This window comes from Apaloderma vittatum, unplaced genomic scaffold (assembly GCF_000703405.1).
Source record: "Apaloderma vittatum isolate BGI_N311 unplaced genomic scaffold, ASM70340v1 scaffold16988, whole genome shotgun sequence".
NCBI lineage: Eukaryota > Metazoa > Chordata > Aves > Trogoniformes > Trogonidae > Apaloderma > Apaloderma vittatum.
The window spans coordinates 1,800-12,739 of NW_009731377.1; the positions used below are offsets into that span (position 1 = coordinate 1,800).

The following is a 10,940-nucleotide window of genomic DNA, read 5'->3' on the forward strand; positions in this document are numbered from 1 at the left end:
AGCAATCTTGTTCTTTAATATCGATACAAAGTGATGAAGGGTAAACCGTTTACACTGTATTTCACTTTCCTCGTTCTGATACACGGTTACAGCCCGTTAGATGTTCCCTTCGCGGCTGTGTGAGTAATTCCTGCCTTTGCCGTTACGCAATGCAGCTTCCTGCTGCTGCTAGTCAGCACATGGGCACGGGCTGTGCCGGTGAGAAATGGCTGATGAAAATCCTCCATCCCATCCTTTCACCTGGCACGAGTAGGGAAGGTACCTCCAGACCCACATCAGGTCTTCCAGTGAGAATGTGATGAGCCGCAGCGCTCGGCTGCGGAGATCAGAACTCTGAAGTTGCGGGCAATAACAGAGCAGAATCACACACAACTTCCTTGAGCCTGCCTGCTCGCTGTAGCAGGACAACCAAGTGTTTTGGAAGCCTCATTCTAGAACACTTTTCGTTATTTGCTTCCTTTCCCTTGGAAGCTCCTCGTTGGTGATCCGAGAGCTTGTTTAAAAAGAAAAGGTTGTGGGCAGCTCGTTCAGTCTCAGCATCGTTGTCACTGAGGTCAGGAGCACTGAGACCATCTAGCAGATGTTCTCCGTTTGTGTTCTGATATTGTAAGTAGAAGTGGGTAATAACATACTGATTTCAAAACTGAATTTGTGTACAAGGCAGAACTAAAAGTCTAATTGTAACACTGCTTTTCTAGTCAGCACCTTCACTGGACTGTTCTCTCACTCTTTGTAAAAGAAGTTTGAGTATTTAATTTTATTTCTGCTTTTTTTTTAGGGTTGACTTCAATGTTCCAATGAAAGATCACAAAATAACCAACAATCAAAGGTGAGTCATACTTTCTATCCCAGATGGAAGCCTTGAAGTCTGATTTTAGTGCAGATGAAAGCCTTGAAGTGTGATTTTAGTGCAGTTCTGTTAGTGGTGCCTGGAATGCCTGGCAGCTCATACCGGACTAGGTGTCTCTGGGAAGGTCCCACAATGGTTAATTAAAACCCTTACAGCTATTGGCGAACTACACTGACTACAAGGCTTCTTCTCGCTGTAACTGCTGTAGAAAGAATATAGAAAAGGTCTTCTTCATTGTGCAGATCCTAAACTTAATTCTTTAAAGACAGTTGAAATGTTATGACCATTTTTGCAACCCTTTGGTTGCATGTGAAAACTTGCTGTATTTGTTGGTAGTATCCAGAAGGCTTTCTGCCACCGGGCTACCCTGCGATTATGTTAACTTGTTGGCTTACGTTAGAATAGTTGTTCTAGTGCAGCACACAAAATCACAGGGTTTAGAAATAGCGATATCAAACATCTTGTCCTGCTTATCTGTCACTTGCAGGCAGATGCCAGTTTTGTTCACTACAGGGTGCTCACTGCCTGACATGCCCATCATTTTTTATTACTTCAGGATCACACTCTAAACCAGGAAGCCCAGTTATGTGTCCTGCTGTTTCTTTGCTACAACAATCAACAGAATTTAGATTACAAAACGCATTTTACTTCCGTGTCTGACATCACATGGAAGATAACAGTGAAATACATGAAAACGTGGTGGGATGGAGAATTTTGCTGCTGATTTCTGGACTGTGCTTCAGGGGTGTCACAGTCCCTATGCGAGGAGTAGGCTGGGTCAGCTCCCCAGGGAAAGCCATGCCCTGGGGGATGTGATTAGTCTCCTAGATGTGTGTTGCAGCAAGGGGAGGTTGCTAAGAAGCCCACTGTCCTTTTTGGAGACTTACTGGTGGTGTCCTGCTCTCTTTTGTTGAGAGGTAGGCTGAACCGTGTGAAAACCAGAGGTGGGAAGGCCTCCTTAAGAAATTGTTCTGCCCAGCTCTCGCGCTCCATTTCTTTTCGCGTTTTTGAGGGATGGTTCCCAGGGCTCTTGTGGAAGTGGCTGCTAAGTCTGCTTGCCCAGTAAACTCTACCTGAATCCTTTCTAATTTGTTCTTTGCTGTTACAGAATCAAGGCTGCTGTTCCCACCATCAAGCACTGCTTGGATCATGGAGCCAAGGCAGTGGTTTTGATGAGTCATTTGGGTCGCCCGGATGGTGTTCCCATGCCTGAGAAGTTCTCCTTGGCCCCAGTAGCTGTGGAGCTTAAAGCACTCCTGGGCAGGTGAAGTGGAAGAGCAGTCCAACAGGCGTCAGGCCCTCTCTCTCAGCGGACCTGGATGCTTCCCTTTCTGAAAGGAAGAGTTGCTGGTGGGATGACAGTTATATCTTGTGTTTGCAGGGATGTCTTATTCCTGAAGGATTGTGTTGGTCCTGAGGTGGAGAATGCCTGTGCTAATCCTGCAGCTGGCTCCATCATCCTGCTAGAGAACCTCCGATTCCATGTAGAAGAAGAAGGGAAAGGGAAGGATGCTTCAGGGAACAAGGTGAAACTTCAAGTCCGGCTTTTGTGCGTGCCAGCTCTGGTCTTACTCCCTTGTTTGCTGCAGGTCGATGAGGATCCAGCAGCCCGTCTGAAATGCTGTTCATAGATTTAGTCTCAGAAGGGTGTCAGAGATCTTTAGTTCGACGTATCTGATCATTTGTAGGACTCTGTGCGAAAGTTTGAGTCAAATGTGTTGAATTTCCAAGATGAAACAGCTGAAGCGAAAAGCCGTAGATGAATGCCAAAGGTGGTGTAGTCTGGAAAAGATGAAAAAAGGAGCAGAATAGGGCTGTGCAGGAAATTAGTTGCTGCTTATTAGGCTTTTATTTTGGGGTGTCTAAACCAAAACCACCCCAAGGTCTGTTGGAGGCACTGGGGCTGTAAGAATGAAGCCTCTTTCCTGGTTATCTGGCCAATATTCTGATATAATGTTTAAACATTCTGCAGCCTAGGGATTATCAAGCCCTTTTATAAGCCTCTCTGCTCTTAAGAGTAGTCAGCGAGAACCAGGCTGCCTTGCACCTCTGACATTTTCTTGAAGGGCAGGAAGAATGCTTGCCCCCGACAGCTGCTTTTCTTGGCGATGGTGACCTCGTTGACTTTACACAGGCCTTGGCTCCCTTCAGAGGGAGCGTGGAGCAGAATGCTGACAGCGTGTGGTGCCCTTTCTGGGCTGACGCAGGGCTCCTGTAGACTTAGAAAAATAGTCCAGGGAACTAGTGAGCCTTTGCAGATGGCAAGGAGAAATTGAGCAAGTCTGGGATTATTCGCTGCTAGAACTGTGTGCCACTGAAGGCCAGTGTGGTGGTAGGGAGAAGAGTGGGACAAGAATTTAATTTGCTGTGGGAAACAGTCCCTTGGGTTTGCACGTTTATGTGATTTTCAGATCTTTTAGCTCAAGTGGTAGTGGTTCCTTCATTCAGAGCCTCTTGTGTTCTGCTTACTGGGTTTAAGGGAGCACTTAATCTCCAGGCAATGTACCAAGTGAAGGACCAGTTGACAGCGTCGTTCTATAATCTCTGTAGTTTTCTTTGGCTCGTCTTCTGCTTGGGCTGTGTGAATAACAGGGCACCCAGAGCTGTGCTGAACTCATCTGCCATATAGGAGAATACTTTCCTGCCATTGTCACCATGGGGTTACGCCTGGGTGCTAGCCGAGGCCTCGTGGGAGTTGCTGATAAAGCAGAAAGGTGATTCTCCCTCTCGAACGCTGTTCTGTAAGAGCCACGTGGTTGTAACTAGGATTGGTAGTGCTGTAGTTCCTTTCTACTCTTATAGACTAGAAACCTGACATGAGAACAGCGCTCAGGCCTTTGGTAACAGTCTCGGGGAGTTTAAGGTGGAGTTTAAACCATTTAAACCTTTCTGTTGCTCCTGCTGGACTGGGAAAGAGCGTATGACTGTGACCCATGGGATGAACTGAGGAGCTTTTTCAGCTGCCCCTTTCTTTGCTTTGCGTTTACAAGTCAAATTGCTGACTTTGACTCTAGTTTCAGAATGAACTCTGTGTGCCTGAATAGCACCAAACTGGTCGTTCTTTCTCTTTTTAGATCAAGGCTGATCCTGCAAAAGTGGACGCTTTCAGAGCCTCTCTTTCGAAACTGGGAGATGTCTATGTCAATGATGCTTTTGGAACTGCCCACCGAGCTCACAGGTGTGTATCTGCACAGGCAGAGCTGCAGAACAGTGTCTGCCCTGGAAACGCACACAGCTTTGCCCCCAGCAAGTTTTAACTTCCTTTTAGGCGTGTCCCTTTATCATTGTGCTGTGTTTGTTCCCGAGTAATGGATTTAGTGGAGGTAGTCGCCAATAGTCATGTTCTTTCAAGTCGTCGCTGAGAACAGGAGACAGCTGAAATTCTGAAGATTTGAACTGACTTTTTAGGCTTTGAATATATAGAAGTTACTTGCTTAGGATTTGTATAAATTGTCCTGCAATTACAACAGACCTCTTTTCCAAAAAACTAATAGCTCCAGATTGATTATTCTCATGGAGCGTGTTCAGATATGTGTACTTGCAAATTCTAGTGGTCCTCTTCGAGCTTGATTTCATAACCCAGCGCTATTGGAGGAAGAAATCTCTGCTTTTGCCATGTGTATTTGTCCCTGAGCGTTTTGGATCACTAGCTAACACTATAAATGCCTTGCATATCCGTATGTCTGTATAAGAACAGTCTCTGAAAGTAAGCGTGTACAGCCATCTTTTCAAAGTGGGGAAACAAAATCGTAGTGTTTGCTTTCATGCAGAGAGTAGCTGTTCTTGTTGCTGCAGCTGACTGAAGGATTGGCTTTGTAATGTTGTGAGACATGGCGGGGTTTGGACTGGGACTGAGAGAAAAGTTTTCCTTTCCTCCTCTTCTGCAGCTCCATGGTAGGTGTCAATCTGCCTCAGAAGGCTGCTGGCTTCCTGATGAAGAAAGAACTGGATTACTTCGCTAAGGCCCTAGAGAGTCCAGAGAGACCCTTCTTAGCAATTCTTGGAGGGTAAGGCTCAAGAACATATCAAGCCTGTGTTCCTGTTCAACTCCTCTTAAGAAATGAAAAGTTAATTTGGCTTGGATCGAACAAATGCTTTCGCTTTAACTGTGGCTACGGTTCCAATTTGTAGATGAGTCCCGAGATCTCTCCAAGATGTGCATTAGAGAGGAGCTGACTGACCACATCTGCTCCTGTGATGATACTATCAGGGTCTACTTATCCTATCTCCTGACCTACATTCCCCAAACTGAGATAGCTCACAGCACTTTGTTGTACAGGTGAACAGGAAGAGCCGTTAGATACACACAGCGGCCCTGAAACATGGTGGGTGACCTTTCCTCCACGGTTCGGAGTACAGGCATCCTGCAGGCTCAGCACTGTAATTCCACACGATCTGTTGTTACGCAATGGTGACCTGCTGGAGCCCGGTGGGCCTCTGCTCTTCCACAGCAGCTAGTGGGCAAAGAAACCTGAAGGTGCAAACCTGAGTGACTGCTTGTGTGTAAAGTTAATTTCCTATTGCTGACAATATTTTTTGTCACGTGCCTACCCAGTTTATCACCGCAGTTCTGTGACAGTGTCTTCTGCTTCATGAGGTGAATTAAAATACTTTGCAAAGTACCACAAAGCTGAGACACCGTAACATTCCCGTGTTCTTGATAGAAATATGTGACTTATTCCTGCTCGTTGCACCCATAAATGTGTTTTGCTAAGAAGCAGTATTCAGTTCGCACATAAAGTTCTAGACTTCTTCTGTGACCTTGGTTATACTGAACAATGCTCTTTTTCTTTTTATTAATACCCTGTCAAGGTTTACAGCTGCAGTTGAGCCATCAATAAGCGCTATACACTCCTCACTGGAAGATGCAGGTATATCACCAAGGGAAAGTTTGTAGTTACCTTATCAGATGTTCAAGTTAGAGCAGCAGCCAGGATGGCTGAAATGTTAAAAATATCAGGCCTATAAGTAAAATCTGCAAGTGTTGTAAATCCAGTGGGAATGAAAGAACCTTTTTTGAGAGGTGCATAACAAGGGCGACCAGCACGTCCCAGCCTAGCAGCTTGATACCAGACTCTTTGTGTGGTCAAGGGCTGGTGAATGCCGACTTCGTGATGCTCTGAGAGCTCAGAAAGAGACAGAAATTGCCTTTCATCTGTTTGAAGGCACCACCATTGCACTAGTGGTGCAGCAGGCTCCTAGGTGGGACAGCAGGTCGAGCAACTCTTACTCGATTGTGTCGCCCACAGAAGCTGCAAGTGGACCATCTGCAGGAAGGTAATTCAGTGCCAGAAGTGGAGTATGTGTGAGGGAAAGAAACAACAGTCTAATTGAGCTTTGCATCTCTTTTTGCCTGGAGCTACACAGGTCAAGATGGGCTCTGCAGAGTTGTGCTGTGGCTTTGTCCCTTCCCATCAATGCTACTTTACCAGTTCAGTTCCCACAGTGCAGCAACGCAACAAGAGCAACTTCACAGCTTAAACTGGGCTTGGTGGCAGGTTCACACCAGAGCTCTCCGTGGTCATTAAGGCTGGATTTTAACAGGCATGTCCTTGGGTTAGGTCTGAAAGCATTTTATTAATCAAATTAATCTCATTATCCATGTTTTAGAGGTGGAGAAACCAAAGCAAGAAGAGGAAATGGTCTCATGTGATGTCACCAAGCAGGGCACGGGGTTGGGCGATGGCTGTGCTCGGCAGAGCTCTGATCTCTGCTCAGCCGTGCTGGGCGGTCAGGAGAAATCAGGCTCTAAAGTGACAAATGAGGTTTATATTTAAATAGGAAAAATATGGAGGGTTCTTGTAAGTTGATGTTTAGTGCTTGACTGCTAAGTTGCCGAATTCTCTTTCTGCCCACTCCCACCAACTGGATTGTTCTCTCAGAACGGCCTTGACGTGTCGCAGTCACGGTATTACCGTTACTGAATGGCAGTTGATCAATTCTGCTTTGATCCGAGAAGCCCTTGTGAGGCTTCGTGCTGTCGTAGCTAAAGATTACCAGAAAGTGAGTTTTGTCTGAGGAATTTTGGGCAGCGGCTACATTATTCATTCTTTTTCCTTTTCTCTTGCCAGAGCCAAAGTTCAGGATAAGATCCAGCTGATCAGTAACATGTTGGATAAGGTCAATGAGATGATCATTGGTGGTGGAATGGCCTTCACCTTCCTCAAAGTGATCAACAACATGGAGGTATGGAAAGAGTAAAGAATATGATCAGAATGTCTCTGATGTACTCATCTACTGAGAACTGGCTATCTTCACTCTCTGCAAGAGCAGAGAGCGCTGAGAAGTTACTTGACAATCACTTTGCAAAAATCAAATTGCTAAGAAAAATCAGATTGATTTCAGAAAACAGTCTTTCCACACAGTTTGGCTTGACTGCTGCTGTTCTCTTCTGTAACGTCCACTAGCTAAACAAACGCCGCTCTTTTACTGCATGATTTTTCTAGATCGGCAATTCTCTGTTTGATGAAGAGGGATCAAAAATTGTCAAGGACCTGATGGCCAAGGCAGAGAAGAACGGTGTGAAGATTACTCTGCCTGTTGACTTCATCACCGCGGACAAATTTGATGAGCATGCGCAGACTGGGGAGGCCACAGTGGCTTAGGGCGTTCCTGCTGGCTGGAGGGTAGGGTTTAATAGGCAAGGGACTAAAAGAAGTAGCAGGCAGTCATGGGGTGGGAAGGACACCTCTTAGAGGAGTAGAAACAGTAATTGTGATCCTTCGCAAATGTTTCTGGAGCCAGTCAAGCTGCATAGAAGAGCGTTGGTTTTGTGATATTGAAGCCCTGTTGTTTTGCATTTTTAAGTTTAAAGTAGCTTTCCTGCGATTTGGATTAAAACAGCAAAATTATTCTAAAGCCTCGAGATCTGAGTGCACTGGAAATTCCTTTTATTTGATTGGAATTTCAGTAGCGTTGGCAGAAGTTTCTCACCAAGGCTTCAGGCATCTAACATTGATCTAAAAGTGACTTGGCCGTACCGGGAAGACAAATACCACGCCAGACCCTACCCTCCTGTGGCAGCTGCTGGCAAACCTTTCTGTTCCTCAGCATTCAGCCCATACAGAGAAACTCTTGCTTCGTATCTGAGGGTGAGGATGGAGCTTCTGAGGATCCCAGCTAGTCCTCGGTGATTTGAGAGGGAGGTTGGCAGTAAGTGTATCTAAGTCGTCTCTTACTTGTCTTCTCAGGGCTTGGACTGCGGCCCTGAGAGCGTGAAGAAGTTTGTTGAAGTTGTGGGAAGGGCCAAGCAAATCGTGTGGAACGGCCCGGTTGGTGTCTTCGAGTGGGACAAGTTTTCCAAAGGAACCAAAGCCCTGATGGACAAAGTGGTAGAAGTGACTGGGAAGGGCAGCATCACCATTATTGGTAAGTAGTTGTAGCTCTGTGTTCTTTCTAAATGCCACAAGGAACCCCCTGCTTGCCAGGACCCTGTTAAAAATACATTGTTACTCTTTCCTCCTGTTTTTATCTGTGCTTCAGCGCGGAGATAGGGCTTTGTACTAAGGCAGAGTGTCAGGGAGCACGGCTGTGGCCCTTAAGCTGAACAAAATCAGAATTTCTTGGGTGTCTCATCGACTTTGTTTGCACTACAGGTGGTGGAGATACAGCTACTTGCTGTGCCAAGTGGAACACCGAGGATAAAGTCAGCCATGTCAGCACTGGCGGTGGCGCCAGCTTGGAACTGCTGGAGGGTAACTGTTCTTTTATCTTGTTTGTGCAAATCTGGTAATTCTGGCTGCCCGAGCGAGTGTTGATAGTCAAGAAAGCACAACAGTCGAGTGAATGGCTTCCCAGCTGATGAGCTCCTCTTTGCTGCGCTTTTGTAGTCCTCCTAGAGGAAGAGAGGAAAGAAAATGGAGTATTCTTGCAAACAGCACGGTCTGCCACTCCCAGAAATCAAAAATGCTCTAAGATATAATGGCCTTGAGAGCGGGCTCTCTCCTGTGGATGATCCTCTGAGATGTGCTAACCAGACTTTTTAAAAACGCCTGGTTTCTGTCAGGGAAAGCTCATTAGAATAGTCTGGAAGTGTTGCCAGAACTCTCTTTTTTCAGCGGGTTGTTTGACATTCCCTGGGTTTGGGGAGCCCTCTAGTGAGCACTTACCAACCTGCACGAGGGTCCTTGGAAAATGAAAACGGTGAGAATTTCCAGGATTCTTGTAATGAGTTACATTGTGCTCTAAATGAGTTTTCATTTCCTCTGGTAATTAGCTGTTTCCCAATATGTGTAAATTATCTAATGCTGTCAACTTCTCTGTAGAAGAGAAAGTGCAGTGAAGTGCCTTGCAGCTGTTGGTTTCCAGCAGTTCTGTGCGAGACAGAGCTTTTGTTTCTGTTGCCTAGGGAGTGATGGGAAAAGGAAAGAATGCAGATGGCTAGAAGGAAACACTGTGCAACCGATTTATTCAAAGGGACAAACTTGTCTAAGTTTTGGCCCAAAACGGGGGTTCGTGTGTGTGATCCGTTAAATGTAACGGAAGTCTAGCTAATTAGAAAAGCTTCTGAAGATTTAAAAAAAGAAAAAAAAAAGACACAATTCCCCCCTCAAACCCCAGTTGTGAGCAGTGTTAAAATTCAGTACGGCCACACAGCTTGAGCAATAGAAGGTAGGTTTTCTGGAGGGGGGAATAAAAAAAAAAAAAAGCAAAACCAGAATGGTTTCTCTGCGTTATTAGAGTAGAACAGAAAGCTAAAACTGCTTCAGAAAACATTGCACTGCAATAAACTGGGACCTCATACTCAAAGAGGAGTGTACTCCTTGCTTCCATCAGTTGGAATGAAGCATATCTAGACCTGGGTGGTTTAGTCCCAGTAAAAGAATTAAGACTTGTAGGAGGTTTTGTTTCTTTTTTTTTTTCTTAATTCATTCTTAAAATTTCCACTCCAAAATTCTGTTTATGTACCACTAAGGATTGAAGAAAGTGTGCAGCAACTCCCTAGGTGCAATCAAAAATCTCTTTGCCATCAAACTTAATGGAAAACGATCTCAGGTGTCTGGATCTGACCCTAGCAGAGGCTTGGCTAGACGTTTGCCATTATTGGTACCTGACAGTTGATGACTCTGGTACGTTAAGAATCTGTCAGCTGCCACCACAGCACGGCTGTGCTCTGGATGCTCTGCTACAGCCCTAAAAGGTATTTCTGGTGTGGAAGAGTTTAAATGTACCCCATATGCCTTAAGAGCCACAGTTGTCAACAGGGGTGTACACAGAGCCAAGCTTTTCCATTTTTAACCTATAATTTCTGCCTTTTTTTTAAATATATATGTGTGTTTAAATGCAATTGCAAGTGTAAAGCTTCATTTTTTGAGGGCGGAGGGCTTCCTAACTCTATTGTTGTTTTTTTTCGCTGCTCACAGGTAAGGTTCTTCCCGGTGTGGATGCCTTGAGCAACGTGTAGAGAGCAGAATATCACCCCACTTCCCGGTCCTGTGCACAGCCCCTGAGATTCGACACTTCAGCGCTTCTGTATTTCAGCTCTGCGATAGGCAGATCACAGAATGTAAACCGAAACCGGACAGGGTGTGAGGAGAAGACGGCGGAGATCTTTTGCGACTGCAGTTTACATGATGTGGATTTGTCCACTCTTATCCCACTTGAATTAACATAGTGAGTTTAAACTGTTGTTGTGAATTTAGAGTGTATATATTTATATTTTGCCTTTTCAACGAGATTAATCCCTGTTAGACATGTCTGTTTCTCAGAAAGGAGTGCACTGTTTAGCTTCCATGTTCTTAGCGGGCATTTTCATCACTTGACACGGTTCAGAAACAAGAGGGGACTCCAGTTTTTTGGAGGCTGATTGTAATAGCTGCTGAATAAACATATTTAAAGTGCTCCCAGTTTGTATATGGTCCTTCTTCCAGATTTTTAGAATGGTCTGCTAAAAATATCTTCTTTCCAGCATCAGGAGTCAAGAGATATTTTTCCTTTTTGCACTAATTGTAGTGGTTTTAAATATCCTTTTATTTTTGTCCAGTGGATCCATACGTGCCCAGTCATCATCAAAGTGAACTTTATTTGTAAGGAGGTAAATTGTTACTGATGTGCTGTCACCTTAAAACTTCCATGCCATCAAGTAAGAAAG

At 45.1% G+C, this 10,940-nt stretch overlaps 1 protein-coding gene across 1 annotated transcript; it reads left to right on the top strand.

Annotated features, from left to right (window-relative positions):
- Positions 1-778: 778 nt before the first annotated feature.
- PGK1 (phosphoglycerate kinase 1) lies at positions 779-10,695 on the top strand (the record flags this gene model as incomplete). The annotated part of the gene is given in 10 exon segments (XM_009875166.1): positions 779-829; positions 1,959-2,114; positions 2,232-2,376; positions 3,925-4,028; positions 4,738-4,857; positions 6,922-7,036; positions 7,297-7,476; positions 8,041-8,218; positions 8,446-8,544; positions 10,213-10,695. Coding segments are annotated over 10 exon segments (1,189 nt in total), but the record flags the coding sequence as incomplete, so codon positions are not given.
- Positions 10,696-10,940: the final 245 nt, after the last annotated feature.